Source organism: Tiliqua scincoides, chromosome 1 (genome assembly GCF_035046505.1).
Source record: "Tiliqua scincoides isolate rTilSci1 chromosome 1, rTilSci1.hap2, whole genome shotgun sequence".
NCBI lineage: Eukaryota > Metazoa > Chordata > Lepidosauria > Squamata > Scincidae > Tiliqua > Tiliqua scincoides.
The window spans coordinates 116,826,884-116,848,964 of NC_089821.1; the positions used below are offsets into that span (position 1 = coordinate 116,826,884).

The 22,081-nt window shown below is 41.9% G+C and overlaps 1 protein-coding gene across 2 annotated transcripts in view; it reads left to right on the forward strand.

The window, feature by feature from the left end:
* The window catches only part of MYO1B (myosin IB), a 153,809-nt gene extending 133,050 nt beyond the window's left edge, over positions 1 to 20,759 (forward strand). For both annotated transcript variants that reach the window (XM_066635685.1, XM_066635693.1), the window contains 8 exons: positions 3,693 to 3,779; positions 4,876 to 4,950; positions 5,657 to 5,791; positions 7,582 to 7,688; positions 10,780 to 10,912; positions 12,467 to 12,619; positions 12,828 to 12,955; positions 19,015 to 20,759. In XM_066635685.1, the coding sequence (XP_066491782.1) occupies positions 3,693 to 3,779; positions 4,876 to 4,950; positions 5,657 to 5,791; positions 7,582 to 7,688; positions 10,780 to 10,912; positions 12,467 to 12,619; positions 12,828 to 12,955; positions 19,015 to 19,138 (942 nt within the window). In that variant the 3' untranslated portion in view covers positions 19,139 to 20,759. The remainder of the gene's footprint in view (positions 1 to 3,692; positions 3,780 to 4,875; positions 4,951 to 5,656; positions 5,792 to 7,581; positions 7,689 to 10,779; positions 10,913 to 12,466; positions 12,620 to 12,827; positions 12,956 to 19,014) is intronic.
* The last annotated feature ends 1,322 nt before the right edge of the window (positions 20,760 to 22,081 follow it).

A 22,081-nucleotide genomic window follows, 5' to 3' on the forward strand; every position in this document is an offset into this window, starting at 1 on the left:
CAGGGAAGTGTTAGTACCAATGAAGAGCTCTGGATAGAACAGAGGTGGAAGAGTGGCATATTGGAATTTGCTGAAGGAATTTTAGTTGCTTAACAGTAGTTTAACTGCTGACCCTTTTTCCCTGAACCATTGAGTGAAAAATTGATTGTGGTCTGGGTATTTTCTGATCTTGACCCTCCAGTCTTTTGAGTTTGGCACTCATAGAAATGGCAAATGGTTTTTGTCTGGTGGAAGCATCTGTAGTTAGTACATTAAGGCTGGAATCCTACGCACACTTTCATAGGAGTAAGTCCCATTAAACACAATTGGACTTATTTCTAAGTAGACATGCCTAGAATTGCAGTCAGACTTTTGTTCTAAGGTGCACCTTCTGTTTGGGGAAGAAGCTCTGTTTGCTAGGGGGGATATTTATTATCTCCCTTTCCCTCTACAGCCCCTTGTGTCCCCGCAGGTCTGTTTCTGAGAGTTGGAAGACCCCCAGGAACAGATATTTGGTGGTGCAGGGGGCTGCAGAGGAGAGGGAAGATTGTGTACCATGGGAAGGTTGATTTTAATTCAAGTTTCTTCTACATGAGCAGAACAACTTGAGATGCAACCTGTGATATAATCAATATGATAGCCTTGTATTGTCAGTGGACAAATTTATCTTGCAAGTTTCTTCATTATATGCTTTACGTTGAAAAAAAAATTCTCAGCCATAGAAATCAGCATGCCCAGACTTTTTAAGAGGAAGTGATTAACATGCAAGTCCAAACTTATGGCCCTGAAAAAATCCCAGGAATTCCAGCGTCAGCTGTTCTTAAAAATAAAGTCATACTGACATTTCCTTGATTAGTGCCGGCTTCAGGTTTTTGTGGGTCCCAAGCAAGAGGTCCCTTCCACCTCATTGCATGCATGTACATTACTGAGCTTTACAGTAGGTGCTTTTCCTTGACCTGCTGGCATTCATGTCTTCTGCAGTCTGCTCAGTTTGCCATATGTGGAAAGACTCTGCCATAGTGGGATGACAGCTCAAAGGTGGAGACTGGCCATTTTACTAAAAAGGAAGACCAGATAGCCCAGTGGTTCCCAAACTCTTTGGCAGAGTTTGGGCTGCTGTAAGTTCTTGCGGGGGAGGGGCTATGACAGCTGTCCTACAATCATGCTGCCACTGGGGAAAAAGGCTTTTTTCTTTTAACTCATTGGGGTCTGTGGCCCTCTGGAGGGTGTGAGGAGCCTGCGGCGCCCTCTGCAAGCCTCTTCATGCTTCAAAAACGCTCTGAAATGCAATTGCTACCCACTTCAGTTTTCAAAAACCTCTGTGATAGTCCCTTGCCTGCCATCCTAGATATAACCACTCTGTTAATTCTCATTGAGTCATATTGTGGAGGTCACTGCAGGTCTGTACTAGAGCCTATACTGCACGCAGAAGGTTCAGAACCAGGCATCTCCTGTTGAAAGGTATTGGGGACTGGGCTGAGAAAGGCCCCTGTCTGAGACTTTGGAGAGCTGCTTCTGATCAGAATATGAATTTGTAGTCTGTTCACCCCCCACCCACCCACGCACCCAAAACCAGAGCTTTGTTTATCTTCGTTGTACTTTTCTTGGAACACTTAGGCTCAAATCCTAACCAACTTTCCAGCACCTGCTTAGCTGTGCCAATGGGACATGTGCTGCATCTTGCAGTTGGGTGCCACTCATGGAGGCCTCGTCAAAGTAAGGGAATTTTTGTTCCCTTACCTCGAAGCTGCATTGCCCTTATGTCGGTTCTGGAAAGTGGGTAAGGGATTGAGCCCTTAATGTCATCAGTATTGCACATTTTTTTAAATATAGCAGAATGTAACATTTAACTGAAATTATTCACATTACTTACTTTGGGCTTTAGTAGAGTCATACCTGATTAAGCAATTTAAGGATTGCAGGTCTAATTTTGAGAAGTGGGTAGTGGCACTGTGAACTGCAGATGTGTTGCTGAAGCGAAAGAGCATTGGATAAGATCACTGATGATATTCCTTTGGACTGGACTAGATTCTAAGTAATAAATAAGTCTCCTACCGTATAGTTTTGGCTGACTTTAGAAGTGCAGGCGTTTGAGGTAAAGGGGCCTTGCCATAGCAATCTCTTACTGCTGCGGTTTTCAGAATCTCTAGGAGTTTGAAAAGCTCAGTAAGTTCTTTCAAGGGAGGGGAGGGAGGCAGTGGGGGTGGGGGAAGGCAGTGACACAATCCCCAGGATCGCGCCACTCAGGGCGGCTGCAGGGACTGAGATGCACTCACCGGTCCCTGCAGCATCATTCTGGGCGTGTGGGGAGCCCTGCATGAGCGCCTGCAGGGCTCCCCAGCTGGTTTGAAGTGAAAGTAGAGCGATCGCAATTCACTTCAGCAAAACCCTGTAAGCGACACGATCCTGGGGATCGCATCGCTACCTTCCTCCCTGCCCCCGCCCCTTAAGGGGGCAGAGGCCAGGGCCCTCAGGCTGGGGCTTCGCAATGCCCCAGTCTGGATACCACTGTCTTACTGTGAGGTGATTCAAATACAGTGATATAATTTGTTGGCTATTGGATTGCGCATGGCTACCCCACTTCTATGTGACCAGCAGGTAGTGACTGTGTGAGCAAAATCCTTGTTGGCCTGCTTTGGGAGGTCATATGCTGAACCTGTTTTATGAAACAGTCACCACACATGCAAAAAAACCTCTCACTTGGAAGGAAAAATATGTGCCCATTGGCTTAAACCTTTATAAGAAGCCGTCTCTGACACACACAGAATGATAATAAAATGATGAACCTGGGAGACAGTCTAAACACACTAGGATAATTACACTCTTTCAGTATGAATATGTCCTATACTAGGAACTTAAGTGTCCTTCCTTGTGCATGAGTACACATCGAAATAACAGGCCCTGCTTTGCTGTTGGTCTTTTGAATAGCAGAATTTGATCTTCTGTAAAGTGAACAAGGTATTAATGCTGCAGGTGGATTGCTATGGCTACTGTGGATGTTTGCTGTGTCAAGCAGTGTAAACAAAGAAGATGTTTGTCTGCTACTAATATAAAAATACCCTCCAAAATAACACATTCATGCCCACATATTGTGTATTGATTTGATTTGATTTCTAATTGGCTATTCATTCCCTTGCGTCACACATACTGTAGTCATGTTTCTGTTGTGTAAAATCCATGTATGTATTTCGTGTGGCAACAAAGCAAAAACTCATTTACAAGATTTTGGAAGAAAATGCATTAGCGTCAAAATTTTGAGAATAAGTGAAGTTGTTAGATGCATATGCTCTAAACTGGGATCAGCCCTTTGTTTGGGTCCCATTGTGCTCTTAGGTGCCTGCCGTTGCTGAACTGAATACGTAATATGACTTCTAATGCTTAATTCAAATTAACTTTCCTTTGGGCTGCAGCTCTGAAAAAAATGCTTTCCATTAAAATCAAGAACCATTCAATCTTTACAGTTGGCCAGCATAACATGTCATATTGGAGCATGAGCACTGAGCAAACTTCTGCCACTCATTCTTCATATGCGTTGGGTGAAGCAGGCTGTACTTTGACCCTATCTTCACACTGACACTCTGGGGTTTTAAAGGTTGCATACTGTTCTTCCATCTTCCTGTATCAGCTTCTTCTATGGGTAGGATAATCCTCTTTCTGGTCATTGTGCTGTCTGCATCAGGCTGTATCTGTGATTCACTATCTAAACATTCTAGGCTCGAAGGGAGTTGAAACGCTTGAAGGAAGAGGCTAGGCGTAAGCATGCTGTGGCAGTCATTTGGGCTTACTGGCTTGGATTAAAGGTACTTCCTCAACTCCCTTGTGTTAATAATGAACTCAATAAAGCGTGGCATCTACTAACACATAATCCTGGTGCTCTGGGATTGCTATAGCAAGCATGGTCTTTCAGGAATTATTTTTCCCCCCATGGATTTCTAAAAATAGGTCTATAAAAGTCTGAGACTTATTTTTTAAAATGCATTTTGTCATGTATGCAGCTATCTTGCCAGGAGTGTGGTTTACAAGAGGGACAATAAAATGCCAAAAATAATTTTTAATTAAAGAGATATACAGTCAGCCCGCATCTTACATGAGGTTTATGTTCCGAAGTTGGAGCATAAAGCCAAAATTGCATATAGTTGAAATTCCCTCCTAGCTAACAAATGCATACTGTCTCTTTAAGAACTAAAAGCATAATATGAGAAGCATGAGGACCAAGTGTATGTACTTGAATTTGTGCAAGTCAGTTGTGTGTAAAATACAAACTGAAATTACTACTACAGATGTTCCTTCTTTTTTATTTTAAAAAAGTTTTTTTTCTTGCTGCATTAGGATTCATTGTTGTTTGCCCTAACCTATGTGGCTGAACAGAATTTCTAACTATATAGTATATTTTCCTCCATTGTATTCTTTTGGGGGTTTCAAATCTGTTAGTTGTGACTGAGACCCAAACTACACAAAACAGCAACAGACTTTTATCTTGAGTGCAGGACTACTCATTTCCATGTCAAGTGTGTGAGGGGCAAGGATGCTTTATTCTCAGCCAAATTGACTTCATGTATTGGAGTCTGCTTTGAAGAAAAAGGACTGAGTTGAAGTGGTGATAAGTGCAGTGGTCAGGAATCAAGCTTTTGCTTTAAGTGCCGGCCTCTACAAGCATACTTTAGATATAGGGCAGTCTTGCATTTGAAGGAAAAGGATTGCTGCCATAGAATGTGTTTCATTCAGTGATATTTGCCTGTGTTTATCCTAATTTCTATATTTAGAGACGCTGGATTAGATATAACTTCTGCAGAGTACCACTGACATTCATCTACTAGTAATTCTGTGTCCCTATTATGCTTGTGGGAAGGGGGAAAATCAATTCTGAATATTTACTCTGATATTTTAATCTGCCAGGTCCGAAGAGAGTACAGGAAATTTTTCCGAGCCAATGCTGGAAGAAAAATTTATGAATTTATACTTCAGAAAATTGTACGTATTTTCATACTTATGTCATAGCAATCACTTTCAGCTGTATCCATTCATTAGAAAAGAATAATAAATGTGGTACATGAAAATATTTCTCATTATACATAAAATGGACCGACTTAAGAAATCCACTATTTTTATAGTACATAGAAAAAAGTACTGTCATGCTTTAATTATCTGACTTGTATTTCACACATACTGTGCATGGGGTGGTCTTTTGCTACACCTGGAATTTAACCATAGTGATAAAATAGTAATTTAATTCTTGCAGCTATAGCTTGAAACTGCCTTTGTGAATCAATCATGGAATCAATTCCATTGACGTTTTAATTAAACAGTCCCACAAAACTGTCTGATTTGACTCTGCATAAGCTTCCAAAGATGGAAAATGGAAATAAAGATCTTTCAATGTTTAAAAAAAAGTTCTGGATCTCAAACTGAAGGAAAGTCTTTTAAGGGCTACAGGAGTATGTGACATGTTGGGTCATTGAAAATTTTAAGTTTAAAGCTGATTCTAAAAAAATTATGATAGTTCTGACTACACTGATCAAGAAACCACAGAGTAAATTTTTTTTTTTTAGTTTAAGGCTGATTTTGTATTAATATGTTAACCCTTTAACAGGGATCATGGAATATGATGTGTTTTAAATAATTCAGTTTTAAAAATTGATCAATTAAAATGCCTTTCTGAATTTTTCTTTTAATGTAGATGCAAAAATATTTTTTGGAAATGAAAAATAAGTTGCCTTCTTTATCACCAGTAGACAAAAACTGGCCAGCAAGGCCTTATCTCTTCTTGGATTCCACTCACAAAGAACTGAAGAGGATATTCCACTTGTGGAGGGTAACAGCATTATACTAGAGTGAATCCTCCATGCTTTTCCGTGAAGAGGGTTTTTAGTAGGGGAAAAATGTGGAAAATATGCCATTGTTAGTCAGTGGCCCCAACCCAGAGAAAGTGAATTGCTGTTAGGCAGGAAGTTCAGTTTGGCTTTTCCCCCCATGAAAACTGCTATTAAGAATGTTTATATATTGCTTTTCAATTTTAAAAAAGTTCACAAAGCGGTTTACAGAGATCAAATAACTAAATGGCTTCCTGTACGAAAAGGGCTCCCAATCTAAAAAAAAGCAGAACACCAACAAACAGCCACTAGAAAAGACACTGCGCTGGGGTGATGAGGAATAGTTACTCTTCCCCTGCTATGTACAAGAGGAGCACCAGTTGAAAAAGTGCCTTTGTCCAGTGTGCAGGATAGTCTTATCTCTCCTAGCAGTTCTTGTATGGTCATCAGTTTAATGAGCTTAAGATATCCATTAAGTCTTATTTACAAAACTTTTAAAGTCTGACCACTTAAGAATTTAAGCCAAGTCTAGCCTGGGAACTGGGTACACATTATGTGGACAGTTTTAGAATGACTTAGGTGTCTGAAGGTGGAATATCACTGTCTCTCTCTCTCTCTCTGTTTACCTGAGACATGTTCATACTGTACAATCCAGTTCATCATAGAACATGGTTAAATTAACAGAAGAAGTGTGACAAATATCGCTGATGTGTGCTGTTTACTCAGTCACTGGAATTGACTCATTCCATATACACTGGTAGGCATAGAGTAACTTGTTTTAAAACAGCAAATGAGGTGGTCACAGAGCTGCCACCACAGCCACCCTACACCCAAGATGGTGCAAGGAGTCACCATGTGTGATCTCTTCCTCTTCCCTGTCAGCATGTTAGCTCAGCTGCTATCACCTTCTTCTACTTATGCTGCCACTATTTTAAAAACGCAGAGGACAGCAGCAGAGGAAGTATGTAGAAATAAATATAGGTGGTGGTCTAGAGCAGCGGAGCCCAAAGTTGCAACCACTGTCAGACGAAAGTGTAGTCCCTATTCAGACCGCAGCTTTTTGCTCCACCTCTGTGCTGCTCCTCTATTGGTTAGATCTGGGCACCAGGACATTCTGCGCTGTCGTAACACTTAACTTTTCTTTTGCCCTGGTTCAGAGGAAAGCAGGTTGGGTAGATTGAGAATAAGATGCTTCTGTTTATGGTTGCAGTGCTTATAATTACATGTTGGTGACTGATTCCATCTGAGAAAGCATTAAAATGTATGTCTAGAGCAGCAGTCTCCAAACTGGAGACCACTGAGCTCTGAAGAAACCCTACCTATCCTGACTAGCACTTACTGTTCTGCCATGCTCCCTCTGTTTTCCAACCAATCTGGGCACAGGGACCCTCTGGGCAGTCACGTTATTGTCCAGCGTCCCAGCAGCCTTTGCAGCAGGATGTCTGGGCAGACACAATTCAGAGTGTCCCTCTGCCCAGATTGGGTGAAAAAGTAAGTGGCAGCATGGCAGAACAGTACGCACTAGTAAGCTCATGGGGGGGAGGCCTCTCACCAAACACCAGATCCAGCCCAAGGGCCGTAGTTTGGCGAGAGTTGGTCTAGACTAGAGCACTAAGGCTGCAATCCTGTACAGACTTATCTTGGGAGTAAGCATAATTGAATTTGATGAGATTTGCTTCTGAGTAGATGTGAGTAGGACTACATCATAAGTGTGCATCAAACCATGATAGCTCCTCTTCTGAAGCTAATTTCAAAGAATGATTTTGTGATTCACCTGTTGTACTACTTTTAGTGTAAAAAGTACAGAGACCAGTTCACGGATCAGAAGAAGCTTGTTTATGAAGAAAAACTGGAAGCTAGCGAACTTTTCAAGGACAAGAAAGCTTTATATCCAGCCAGGTAATTAGCCATTCAGTTGCCTTTGAGGCTGCAAGATACAGTGGTCGTATTTCATGTAGAGTAAGGGGAAATTACTAGAAAATCCTACTTATCGCTACTAGCAGATGCTGCTAGTTTTACTCCTACATTAGCTTTTTATTCCTAATGCCCTGCTTTGAGAATTTATATAATGTGGATTATTGATTTAATAAACTATTTCTTTCATAGCTTTACATCCAGAAAATTGAAAACAAACTTGGTTAAGCATGCTGAGAAACCCATATACAAGACTACTACATTTTGGGTACTGTGTAGGTTAGAAGTAGATATTTTACATACTGTCTTGACATAAAAATTTAGCTGCATCCCTGCCCCATTTCATACCAAAGTGTTAAAGAAGGCATTAGCTAAAATCAAGAATGAAGAACTCTCTTACAGCCTACATTTGAAACCTTGCCCAGATCCTCAGATTGTGTGGAGTTTGTATAGTCTGCTCTGGCATGTCTCTGTCAACCAATTCATGCAAATATAATTCTAGTGAAGAGATGTAAAAAAAACACCACACACACACACACACACACACACACACACACACACACACACACACACACACACACACACACACACATGTCTACAGAAGCGTAGCTAAGATTCAGCATGAATGTACTGTCAACATCCTGTGCTAAAATAGGCTGGTTCAGGTTTCATGAGAAAATCACCTTTATTAACATAGAAAACATTTGAAAAATGGCATGTGTACATTGGTGTACATTTTCCTCTTCAACTCTGATGGCCAAAACTGTCCTTTACTGCCAACTGGATTCCTCCTTTCTTCTCTTGCTTACCTTGCAGTGGCTTTCTCTGCCTAATTAATTGATTTAGAAAGTATTTACAACTCATTGAAGTGAGTTCTAAAGCAGTGTTGTCCAATCTGGGGGTTGTGACCCCCCCCCCCCGGCTACCAAAAACACTGAGTTTCCCCTTAAGGTGAGCGAGGATGGCGGCAACTGCACTTCCGAGTTCACTTGATAAATCAACTTGCTGCCACCATTGTTGATAAAGTAAAAAAGAGAGCATTTTGGACATACCAGGCAGCACCACAGAGCCCAAGTTCTTGCCGCTGCCAGGTAAGTTCAACCCCACTTTTATCACTTTGGCGGCAGTGGTGTGAACCCAGAAGTGCTGTCACTTCTTAGTACCTACCCTCCTGGTGATAGTCCCCAAGTACTTAGTGATTCCCCAACCTTTGTGTAAAAGTTGGGTACCATAGAGGAGACATGGTCAATTCAGCATTTGGGGGCCATTTTGGGCTCTGCTTTTCATGACTGCAATTTTTTAAATCAGATCTCTTTGAATAATAATAATAAACTTTATTTCTATCCCGCCCTTCTCCCTAAAGGTGCCCAATGTAGGGTCCCTTTGAATGTAGGAAATACACTGCGACTGGGGTTGGAACTGGACCAAAACCTGTTGGAATGAAGTTTGGTGCCACCGGGACCTTTCAGATGACCTGATGGAATGTAGTCCGTAGGTCAGCAGTCTGAGCTAAGGGCCAGTTCAAGCAAGAGCTTGTGAATGAACCTTCACAGAATTAGTAGCCTGCAGGACGCTGTATGAACTATTTCCAATAGTTGCTGATAACTTGACTCTGGCCCTTTCCCAACATGCTCCCTTACCTGCTAATCCTCTTGCAGCTTCTGGCTGCTTCTAGGACCAGCAAACAAGAACAAGGAAAATATGATACTAAGGCTGCAATGCTGCCCACACTTTCCTGAGAGTAAGCCCCATTGAACAAAATAGGGCTTACTTCTGAGTAGACCTGGTTAGGATTGTGCCCTAAGTTCTTTTTTCACCACAGTCCACTCACTAAAGACTATGGTCTTGCTGTTCTATGAAAAGCAGAGTGACACAGATTTTGAGACAAATGAACAGTGGTGTGCATATAAAAATAAATTGTGCATCATTGTCCTCATTTATAGAGCATCCAAATTACTTCCAACTGGACAACATTTTTAGTAGCTAAAAACTTGAAGGGGTTGTGTTTGCTTGTTTTGTTTTGCAGAGTTCTTGTTCAGCTACCTCCCAAGTCCTTTCCACATCAGTATTAAAGTTCTTGATGACATGGTTGCTGGCTTATCTTATCAGTTTCTCATACAGGTAGAAGCCTGTCTACATGTGTAATTATGAATCACAGCCAGCACTATTTGTTCTAAAAGCAGGGAATAGAGTTTGTATTGCTTAAGGGGTTGTCACATTGTCTGCATTCTTTCTTTCCCCCTTGGAGGCAGATGTATTTATCTAATGTGATAAAGACAACAAAAATGTTTTTAAAATTTTAAATGTCTGCCTCCCGTAAGGCTAATGTGGTTCAATTTTCATGCCTTTTTGTTTTGTTGAAAGTGTTTTTTTAAAATTTTTTTTTTTAATTAAGTAGCTAGGGCACTTGGGATTGGATCCCAAGTTACCAGTGGGCTTGTGAACACACCTCCTGTGAACTGGAAGGAAAGGTACACTCATACAAGGATTCCTTCCATGGGCACAACCCTAGTTCCATTCTTGGAAGGAACTTGTGTGAGCACAGCAGTAAGTTAGGATCCAATCCTTTATCCTCAAGTATTATGTGTTCATCTCACTTGGTTTCACTTTACGGCTTCCTCTAGTCATGTTTGCTGGTGGGCGGGGGGGGGGGTCTGGTGACTCTGGGGCTGCAAACCTATATGTACTTCTCTGGAAGTGAGTCCTGTTGAATTTAGTGGGTCTTACTTCTGAGTGAAGTAAGGTGGTGTAGTAAGGCTGAGTGAAGTAAGGACTCAGAAGGTGGTGTACAGCACATTACACATGATAATGCAAATCATGGAAACTGGACTGCCAGCTAGGGAAGTACAATGCATTGACTGACTTCATCTCCCACAGCTGAGGATGGGGGAACACTTCCCTTCAATTTACAAAAGCTTTCTTTCTTGATCACATGAAGGCAGTTCTTACATGCGCTGACAAACAAGTAGGTAGCTACATATTTGTAAGTCTGGTAAGAGGTGTGTTGAAATGGCTCCGTCTCTATCTATTTATTCCTTATTAGCTTCAGTCATCTTTCCTTTTCTTTGTTCTAAAGTGTTGGACAGCCTTTCCAAGGCGCTTACCTCGAAATCAACAAAAACCCCAAGTACAAGAAACTAAAAGATGCAGTGGAGGAAAAAATCATTATTGCCGAAGTAGTAAGCAAAATCAATAGAGCAAATGGAAAGGTATGGAGGTTTATACACAGTAGAAAGAGATTCTGATATTTTATAGGGTTCACTTATCCTAAAGCATGTTATGATTTATTCTGGATTCTTTTTATTTCTATTGTGCTACATAAAGTTATTCTTCACCTTTTCACTTTGGAAGAACAGCAAAAATGTTTGTGTTTTAATAATGCAGTGTTTCTCTGGTAGAGCAAGGGGGCATTCTTGACCCTTCGGGATTCCCCCACCCCATTGGAGACAAGATCAGTTAGAGAAATTGTCATTGTCTCTGTGGAGTGACATCCAATTTCCCAGACTGGTTGCACCTCATGCTGAGGCAGCAGAGTTGTGGCTGAGCTCTTCTAGCTTAGCTATTAGTTTGCCAAGTGTCGGCTGTGTTTGTCCTCTTGCCTCTTTTTTGTCTTTTTTCCCTACCCTTCCTATGCTCTAGTCTGGGCCCGGCCCTTTAAGGGAGGGGAGAGTAAGTTGGTGGCACTCCATCAGCCCTGCCCCCTCACACAGCATCAGGGGAGCTAATGTGTGCTGCCACATAAGGCAGCAATGAAGACCTCCAGCCTTTCTGCCATGGCTGGAGACAGTGGAGCATGGGGACTTGCCTTCAGTCCTTCATGCAGCAGAAATCATATCTCTGGTGGGGCACTTCATAGTGCCCCCCCCCGATGTTGCAAACCAATGCATGTGAAAAGGAGATGCTGCCCTGGCATGTCTCCTCCCCCCTCCCCCACGGCAAGTGAGGTAGAGACTGATAGAATTGCATGACTGCTGTAACTGATCAAGGGTACATAAGTTATTCTCCTGCATGCACCCCCAGCACTGGTCTCCCCTTCCTGCCTTTTTTCCAGTGGTGAGAGCAGGTGTGCCAAGCAGCAACTGCAGTGATGGCAGCCTCAGCTTCCTCCTTAAAGATGTAACACTTCATCCAAACCCTCTCTTTGTATTTACTGGTGACAAATACCTGCTGGAGGAGGTATTCAGTGGAACCCTTCCTAAGAAGGATCATTGATACAAGAAGTGGGCAAGATGGCATCAGATGGGGGGGACCAGAGGGGAGAATAACAAACCCTGCTCCCTCTTACCTCACAAGAGGCATAAAGGCCACTAGGGACATGTGGGAGGGAGAATTCAGCTGTTCCAGTTCCAAACTGGGAAACCAGATGCTCTTCTGCAGAAAAAGAGAAAGTTTGACTAACTCCAACAACACAGAAAGGGCAATCCGAAAGGATCCGGAATGCTCCACTTCTCTTCCAAGACTGGGAATTTACAGTAGGAAATTCTCATTTTCTGGCATTATGTGCAATCAATTCTAGTTATCTTTCATGTTAATTTTTTAATAGCTGTTCCAGTGAACGGCATATTTAGATACATGAACATCAAACAATCCTGTTTTACACATAGGGAAGTCAGCCTGAAAGTTCCAGTTGATTACACTTGAAAGGCCAGTGTAGAACAGTTAATAGTCACTCAGATTTGTAAAATATTAGTTTAAGTCTGAACTTTAAGATGTGTTTAATAGGTATTCTGGACTCACAAATCATTTTTGTCATTCTTCCTCAGTGCACTTCTAGGATTTTCTTACTCACAAAAAATAATGTCCTCCTTGCTGATCAGAAGTCTGGAAATATCAAGTCAGAGGTTCCTCTGGGAGATGTCGCTAAAGTATCAATGAGCTCCCAGAACGATGGCTTCTTTGCTGTGCATCTTAAAGAGGTAGGTATCGCATTGCAACTTACGTGATCAAAAGTTGTGTATTATTCAGAACTAGTGTTGCTGATACCTTTATTATAACATATACAGAGTAAAAGGAGGAATTATGTTACATATTTGTCTATATGTGCATGGATGAATGGACCCCAGTTCACACACCCTGTTTTCTTTGAATTGTTGTTTTCAGCCACAAGTGTTGTTTATGTTCTAGGGATCTGGAGCAGCTGGGAAGGGGGATTTTCTGTTCAGCAGCGATCACCTTATTGAGATGGCCACTAAGCTTTACCGGACTACTCTCAGTCAAACCAAGCAGAAGCTCAACATTGAAATATCGGATGAGTATGTTTTGGACTTTGACTCTTTTAAATGACTTCTGTTAAAAGTATTCAGAATATTTCACAGTGATTCAAAGAACTAAAACGCATCCTGGGGAAAATTCAATATGAACATAAATAAAAGCTTGAAGTTGAAAGACACAACTGCTGCTGAAAAGCAGACCAGCACCAAGGAAGCATATGAAAGCAGAGAGATCTTACACTGTCAGCTGGTGGTGTGCAAGGAGGGATCTGAGAGCCAGGATGGTGTAGTGGTTTGGGAGGTGGACTTAGAACTGGATGATCCAGGTTCAAATCTCCCCTCAGCCACAAAGCTTCCTGGGTGACCTTGGGCCAGTCACTTTCTCTCAGCCTCACCTACCTCACAGGGTTGTTGTGAGGACAAGAAGGAGGGGAGGAGCAGCTGTGTAAACCGCCCTGAGCTCTTTGGAGGAAGGGCGGTATAAAAATGTGAATAAATTTAAAAAATAAATCTCCCTGGGCTGGGAGTGATGCCACAGAACAGTGTAGTGATTTAGAGTTTTGGACTTGGACCCAGAAGACCTGGGTTCAAATCCACACTCAGCCTTTTCTGGGTTACCTTGAACCAGTCACACGCTCTCAACATAATCTGTCTCACTGGGTTGTTGGTAAGGGGAATAAAATGAGGGGAAAGCGCCATCTTACGTTGCCCTAAGCGTCTTATAGAAGGGTTGGTAAATAAATAAACCTTCATTTTTCAACCTAACCAGACTTAATTTGTAAGTCCAGCAACCAATTTGCTCCTCCCTAACCTGAGACTATTCTTCACCACTTGATCCTCCTAACCATATCTAAAACCTGCCCCTACGATGCTCCCAATATGTCTGCTGCCTCTATGGCTGCATAACTGCATGTTTTGGATTATTACGTCTTCCTCTACCTCAAAATGGAACTCACATCCATACTCTTACACAGTATTTTTTTTGAAAGCCAGCTTGATCTTGACAATTTTACGGTTACTTATTCATGTGTTGGAACGTAATTGATTCCACTGCATAAGCAGTTATTCTTCCTATGAATAAGAGACGATAAAACCAGACTCTCCTAGTAATCATAGTGTGTGTTCTTGTAAAATTCAGTTCCTTCACATTCTTATTAATTTACTACTATGAAATTACTTGCCTGCTTGCAGGAGGGTCTTGAAGAAACTGAGACTAGTGAATTTTCAGATGATTTATTTTTGGCATAAGCTGAAATGTCAGTGCTAGTGTTTGGAGAGGGGAGCCAATTTTTTTTAATGTAATAAAAAGCACATTTAATTTATTAAACTATAGTTATTGACCTCCTTCTGCATCCAAAGCTGAATGTTTTATTTTAAGGATAGTTGAATGCTTTATAGCAAATCATATGGTTTGCCAAAATCAAATTTGGGTATGCTTGATAAATACTTTGTATATCAATCTGATCTAGATTTTTCCCATGCTATGTTTAGAAATCAAAAGCTGTCTTATAGAACTATAAAGTATCCTAGAGAGAGAGCACTTACATGTTGGAAACTGCATGTGTCCCATCACATGAAATAAGTCTACATTTGTCTTATTCCACAGTTGTGGGAATCTGTTGCCAATATGTGTATCTCTTTTTTGGTAAAAGTGGCAAAATAGGCATTTGAGTCCTTCTTGTTCACTTGGAAAATTTGACCTTGAGCAATGGCAGTATGATGCTATCTGCAGGTCTTTTACCTACTGATGCAAACAAGGCTAGAGTATGAGAACCCTCAGTCTAATACTACTTTAGATGGTGTGCAGGAAGCTACTCTTAGTACTGTGAGCAAAAGGAGAGGTGGATGGTTGGCAGGTGTGTGTGAACTTTTCGTCTCCTAGGTAAATGTCAGTTGTGCCTATTCATTACTCCTATGCAGCACAATCATATCTTGTGCTGGAACAGGCAGGCCAGGAAGCCTGCACTGTATCCAGCACAAGATAGGGGCCCAAAGTGGCTCAGCCGGAGGTAAGGGGAACTCTTCCCCTTACCTCCGGGTAAGCCACTGCAGCCCCAATGGGTCTCCTCAGACTTGCACCACCCACAGGTGGCATAAGTCCAAGGAAAGCGGAGCGGCTTATAGCCGCTCTGCGCCGCTTGGCAACAGGGGCTAGGATCTGGCATATCTGCTGGGTCCCAGCCCTGCCTCCCACACCCTGCCTTCCCATCCCCAGGACTACCTTCCCCCGCCCCAGAATGCCTCCCTCCCACCTCCTTCCCACCCTCCCTAGACCCTTGCGTTGGCTGAACTCGGCCAATGCAACCCTCCCCATGAGAGTTCGTGCAGAGGCTGGTTTCAGCCTCTGCAGGCTGGTGCAGATCCCTGTGCTGGCCCAGCCAACTCTAGAGGAGGCACAAATGTGCTTTATGGCATGTTTGCAACCCTCCTGGGCTGGTACAAGGGGCTTGCGCCAGCCCAAGCCCCCTTAGGATTGCGCCCTTTGTCCTCTAATGACACGAGTACATTTTGAGTCTGCTTTTAAATACCATTAGGCTCCTTTTTGGCAGGGAGGGTCTAAAATAAATTGAGAAGCCACATACCAAGCTTTTTTTAGGGCTACTACATCCACTAACTGTGCTAAAGGAGGTGTCACAATGGAAAGCTCAGAAAATTAACTGGCAGCCATGGTTGCTGTCCAAAGTGTCAACTGCCTGCAGATGAAGGAAAGACCAAAACCAGGTGTTGGATTTTTCCCCAGGATATACCCTAGACCCCACTTGCCACAGTCTTCAGTCCCTGATTGTTTTAGCTCTGGGATATACTCTCTGTGGTGCTATCCACCACAAACAATGCCTGGATGTTGAGTTTGAACAGTGTGTTCTCCTCTATTGGTACTTTTGTCAGTCTGCAGAGGCCATAGTGACTGTCAGGGTGGGGTGGGGGAGGACAAGGAGAAAATGGTCCTTGTAGTAAAATCTTCAAGAAGAGCCACTGGTGCTCTAGATTACTAACTCATAAGAGACTCAGGTTTAATATCTCGAAAGATATACTCTGTAGGAGCTCTGAAAAGTGCAGGCTCCTTCCTCCCAGATGCTCTGCAGTTATAATTGTAGTTTCTGGTTGAAGGCAAAAATCCTTTTAAATCTCTGTTGGGAGCCTCCCTCAAGATAACATGTTAGGAAGAGAGACTGCCTCTTCAAAGGCAGTGCATTTTCCTGTTTCTTTACCATGAGACCTGTCAGAGTTAAATGACGCAAAGATGCTGTCTTTATTTCCTTTGCTCCTCTATGAGATATTTCAGTGGAGAAAAATAGTTAGAAATGCTTAAAACTAATGATTTGCGAGCAACTGGGAATTCTACCTACTCATCAGGAAATGGACAGCTTCAGAAGCTATATTATAGAGCCAAGGAGCAATGGGAAGTGACTTCAAGATGCAGTTATAAAACTTGGAGAGGGATGCATAGTAAATAACTTGACTCGATCAAAAGGAAGAACTGGGCAAATAAGACTTATATAAAAAGGAGGTTTTAGACATCCAGTAAAATTAATTGGATTAAGATAAGACTTCTTACAGAGCAGGTATGTTGACCAATGTATCCTACCAAGATGTGGTTTGTGGAAAAATTCTACCTTGTGACTGAAATGTTCCTAAGCATTAAAAAATAAAATACAGTCAGAATTTCAGTAGGGAGCAGGTCTTGGAAAAGGCAGAAATCAGAGCAGTGAGTGTTTTAGAACATTGGATAGGTTTACATGGATTTCTGCTCATAATTGCATGGGTACATGCAGAAACAGGAAGAGAGATTACAGAATTTTCTGTAGTTCAGAAAAAGGAGCTCTGTTGGGGGGGGGTGTCAGTGGGGGCAGTTTATGCTTCCTGCTTCTTGTCCACTAGGGGCTACTAATCCAGTCCTATGGATGAACAGTTTGTAGTAAATGTGGGCTACTATGCTTTGTTGTTGTTGTTGACCAGGCTAGTAATAGCTTCTTCCTATTCACAAGAATTTCTGTAAGTTGCCTAAAATGATCTCATCACAGAATGCATTTAGCAATGATTTCATGAATGAAAACAGATATGTCATTGGGCAGAAAGCAGTTAGAGCATTATTTTCTTCAGTAGTGTGCAGCTTCCTTAAATCTTCATTCTTCCATGAAACCTAGGAAGCAACCAGGATTGCGTCCATTGCCCGTGCAACCCCAACATAAACACACAACACGGATGCTTGGGTTAAACTGGGCAATTTTACTGAAAGCAATTACAGAAAAAAAACCTGCAGTAGCAAGGCTTTAAACTCTCTTAAGTGCAGGCAGCTGGACACAACCAGCGATCATCCATTCCACAGGATGGGCATTGCCACCCTGTCTCCAAGCTGGTGCTTGCTGTTCCTAACTACAAACTATGTAATGATCAAGGAAACTGGACTGCATTCACCCCCAAAGGCAGGGGGTAAACCTTTGAGGTAGACATATCAATCTAAGACAGGGGGCTTGCCGACCAGCTTGCCCAAGCCAGTGAACCTCTGAGGAGCAGTACTGGTTCTCCCAGCTGAGATTACTGACCTCAGGATGCTCACCAAATAACTTATTTCTGCCTCCCTTGCCTGCACTTCACCTGCCCCAACTGACTAGAGCAGGGTTTCTCAAACTGTGAGTCAGGACCCATTGGGTTGGTTGTGAGCCAATTTCAGGTGGGTCCCCATTCATTTCAATATTTTATTTTTAATATATTAGACTTAATGCTACCAAGGTATGTGACTGCATTTGGGGAAATGTCACAAATCTGTACTTTTAACAGGCTACTATGAAGATGCTTATAACAATGATAATAAATGGGACTTACTCCTGGGTAAGTGTTGGTAGAATTGCAGCCCAGGATTGTTAAAAATTTTGCTGCTTGATGATGTCACTTCCGGTTGTGACATTAATTCCGGTGGGCCCTGACAGATTCTAAAAAGTGGGTCCTGGTGCTAAAGGAGTGAGAACCACTGGAATAGTGGATAACTCAGCCACCCCACTGACAGTCTGGGATAGACAAAAAAGTCACCCGCTAAAGCCCAGCCTAGCTCCCTGGCAGCAAAAAATTCCTACCTGGTTCTACAGGCAGCCAGTTTGTTTCAGACTGTGAAAGAGGGAGGTGTGAGTGGGAATCAAATACTAGAGCCCAAATTGGTTGTCAGTCCTGGCCGAGCTGGTTCCTGCTCATCCAGGCTCTGCCAGGCTCAAATCAGCTGCCATGGGGATAAGCCCAGATCTCACGAGACGGATAGGTCAGGCAAGATTAGCCTGTATGCGACCTGCAATGTGTGGACCAGGATTTTCCCCAGAAGCTAAAATAAGATCATGATATCAGTGAGAAGAATTACTTGGGCTAGGCAAGTATGCCCCAAGAAGAGAGACAATCCATTTAAAAACAGTTGATGATTTTTTTTAAAGTCTAGTGAGAGTTGAAATGTTATTGAATTTATTTGCTCATGCCAAGTGAACAAACTGCTTTTATACTAAATGTGTTTCAGGGGTTTTAACATAGGTGAAACAAATTTTCTAATTGTTTCAGGCAGTGGTAGAATTTCCTGCACGCCATGTTGATCCAATCTTGAAAGTAAAATCAAAGTTTGACGTCTGTATTGATTCCAATACTTTTGTTTTCTTTTAAAGCGTGGTAAATGCTGTAAGGCAGTTCAGTAAGTGTGTCAACCATGATTTTTGCCACATTTTTCTCCCCACTTGATGTTCCCCATAAGCACACACAGTGCATGTGCAAAGGATTAATATAATGTTGGGCATGTGTGGCTGCCACCGCACACGTGCAATACAGTTTTTGGCACACCATTGCCAAAATGAAATGCCAGTACCACTTCTCTTCCCCCCCCCCGCACCCTCCCCGTACTTTTAGAACTTTGGCTCAGTCAATGAAATTCTGTGGCAGTAGATTCAGGGTAAGTGGAACCTTGAGTTCAGAGGCAGCATGGTGGGGCAGGTAGAGAGCGGTAGGAGAAGACTATTGCAGTTGTGCCTCTTGCTTTTTCTTTGCTGTTGCAACTAATATAATAAAGAATCAAATTTCAGTTTGTCTAAAGTTGTCTCCCTTAACTGAACCCATTTTATTGTGTCTCCTAGGTTCCTTGTTCAGTTCAAACAAGACAAAGTGTGCGTGAAGTTTGTACGGAGCAACCAGAAAAATGGCAATGTTGCAACTTGTAAGCGGAAAAACAACCGTCTTCTTGAAGTTGCTGTACCTTAATTATGCATACTTTCCTATCTTATGTGGACACATTTCTTTGTAATAGTGCAATTTTAGCAGTTGGGGAGAAAATTTGGTGAGTGGGAGGAACATTCTGCCAAAGTCGAATAGCTTTGGTTAAACCCTTGCTAAAACTTGTGGCTAACTTATCAACACACAAATTTCTGTTTTAGTGATCATTCTTTAAGACTGATATACAAGCTTTTCTCTGCTGATGGCATATTATAAACTGGCAAATGACTTGCAATTTCTTTGTTTTTTGTTTTGTTCTTTGTTTTTTGATCATAAATTCATATGCTTTTATGATCTGTTCTTCATATTGTCAAGGCCCCTCAAACAACATAAACTGTGCCAGAAAGGCTTGATCATGTTCTTGGTGCTTCTTTCCTCTTGTGGCAAAACTCAGTCCAAAGGGTTAATCATAAACCAAGATTGGAGGGTCTGGCAGAATTCTGGAGCAGTTTGCTTGTTAATTGCAAACAGCATGGAGTGCTGTGTCATTTGATCTTTAATGGAATATAGGGCAAGAAACCCTAATTCTGGAAAGCAGAAGGAATGTTGGACTACATATGTTTTTGTTTTTTTAACTGCAGTTAAAAAAAGACCAAAAAGCTGACTTTTTTTGCTAAAGATTTTTAAATTGTCAGCTTTTACTTACTGACCAAGAGTAGGAAACAGAATTGAGGCAGCAGCAAGTATTTTATGCTGTTACAAAAAAGCGTTGCATCACAAGGGATATTTTCTCTTCTGTGTGGGTTTTTCCTCCTCTCCCGTAAAATTACCCTTAAATGTTATAGCTCCATAATATGCAATTGTTTGCATGGGGAAAGCAAGTGTAAGGTATTTTAAACTACTTTTCAAATGAAGGGATACAATCTTCTTCTTCTTCCAGAAATTGGCATACAGTATGTGCTGTACAATGTGCAATAAAGCATTCATACAACTTGTGAAAATTATTTATAATAACTTCTGTGGGTAAAAGATGGTTGGGACATCCTGCATATTTGTTGTTGTCTAAAGACTGAAACTGAAGTTAGACTTGTGCTGTGTTAATTTTGAAGAGTGTCGCCCCTCCCCCCCCCGGATATATACTACAGTTATCATTTTGGCAAGGAAAAACATTGTGGGAGTAAATGATGTACATACATTTGATATTAATGATAAATGATTGTTCTAATCATGTGCTGTTTGGTACTCTTGTGATAACCATATTTTTGTATTTCAACCAGTTTTGTATAAGTTTGAGCGCCTGATATGTAAGGTGTGCACAGAAACACTTTACAATCATGAACTGCATTCTAAACTTCCTGAGTATGGATTGCAATTTAAAGCTTTGTATAAACCAGGAGAATTAGCAGAAAGCATTGATTTATGGAGTGTCATTTTTGCGTGTTTAGACAGAAGTTAACTAAAGGAGATGGTTGAATGTGGCTGTTTGAGTCTGTTACTCAATTATTGTATTCTCATTCTGATGCAAGAACTTGCCTTCAAGAAGAGGTTACTGCACAAGATGAGCAATGCTAAAAACCCAAGTATAAATAAAGAAAAGCTTTGACGCAATTGCCTCTTGTATCTGGGCTCCAATTATTTATCAAACGTGAATATAAAGAACTTTTTTTTTATACTGCACAATAGAAAAATAAGCTGCAATGTATCCATTATTAATGTGACCTTTTTTCCAATGAATTTCTTCAATTAAAATCTCGGCTGCCGCATCTCTAATTCAAACTCTGTCCTGGTTGATCTTGGATGAAATGGCTTTAGAAGAACTTCGTAGACAACATTTAACATGTTACCTTTTCGCTTATACTCCTACCTCATATGTGATGTACAAATACAAAAATGAATGTTTACAAATATGTACAGTATATGGTAGAAAGTGTATATTAGATCACTTTTTCTTCATTCAAACCAGGGCAATCTTCCCCAAACACGAAACACCTTGAAAGCATACTATTCATACATGAAGGTTGTCATAGAACCACACTGTAGCAGCTGATTGTATCTGATTCAAGATGTGCAGGAGACACACATTTAAACAAGTGTACTGGTTGCCTGACTGGAGAGCAAAGGGCCAGATCATTTCAGTTACTACTAGGACTACTGGTAAGAAGCCACAGATCTACAGGCCAGGAAGGCCATATTTCTGATCTTGCATTGGAATCGTAATAACACCCCCCTCTCTCACCTTCATAATTGCACTCTGGAATTCAATACTCCATATTTGGACAGGACTTGCTTACTGCTTAAATGTTAATGCAGCTTTCATGCTGATTCTAACCTGGACTCCTGAGTTGGGAAAAACACTGTTTGGAAGACACAGGAAAAGTGACTCCTTGTGGCTGCCTGACTCAACCTATGCCATGGGTATCCAGCCCGGGCCATGGTGGTAGCTTCACAGTCTGGTACTTGGCAATGACATCCTTGTTAAGCGACCCTGGGAGATGGAATTCTGACAGCTTGTGAGCTGAAGGCACTTCCAGTGAAGTGAAGTGCACTCAGTGAAAGCACTGAGATGAGGGTGAATGGAGGCAGGAGGGTCCAAAAGGGAGGTCAGGAAGAGCAGAGATGGCAAAGAAAAGAAATGAAGAGGTGAGAGAAGCCAGGGAACAAGAAATAGCACCTGAAGGGAGGAGGAGCTGGGAAAAAGAAAGGCATCTCACAGGCAAGACAGAAAGAAACAAGAGGTGGAAGTGACACAGACAAGGAGGTTGATAAATGGACAGCAAGGTGAAGTATGCAGAAGATGAAAGAGCATGGCAGTTGGGGGCGCGGGGCACAATGAGAAGGAGCAAGGGAGACTCCTGGAAGGCAGGGATAACCCCCCAAAATAAGCAGTGCCTCCTCAGCTGTTCTAACCCAGCACTCTGGGGACGGAGGTTGAGGCCGGGGGTTGGAAAGGTTGGGTGTGAAGGGCTGTCATCTGATTGACTTCCAGGTGAA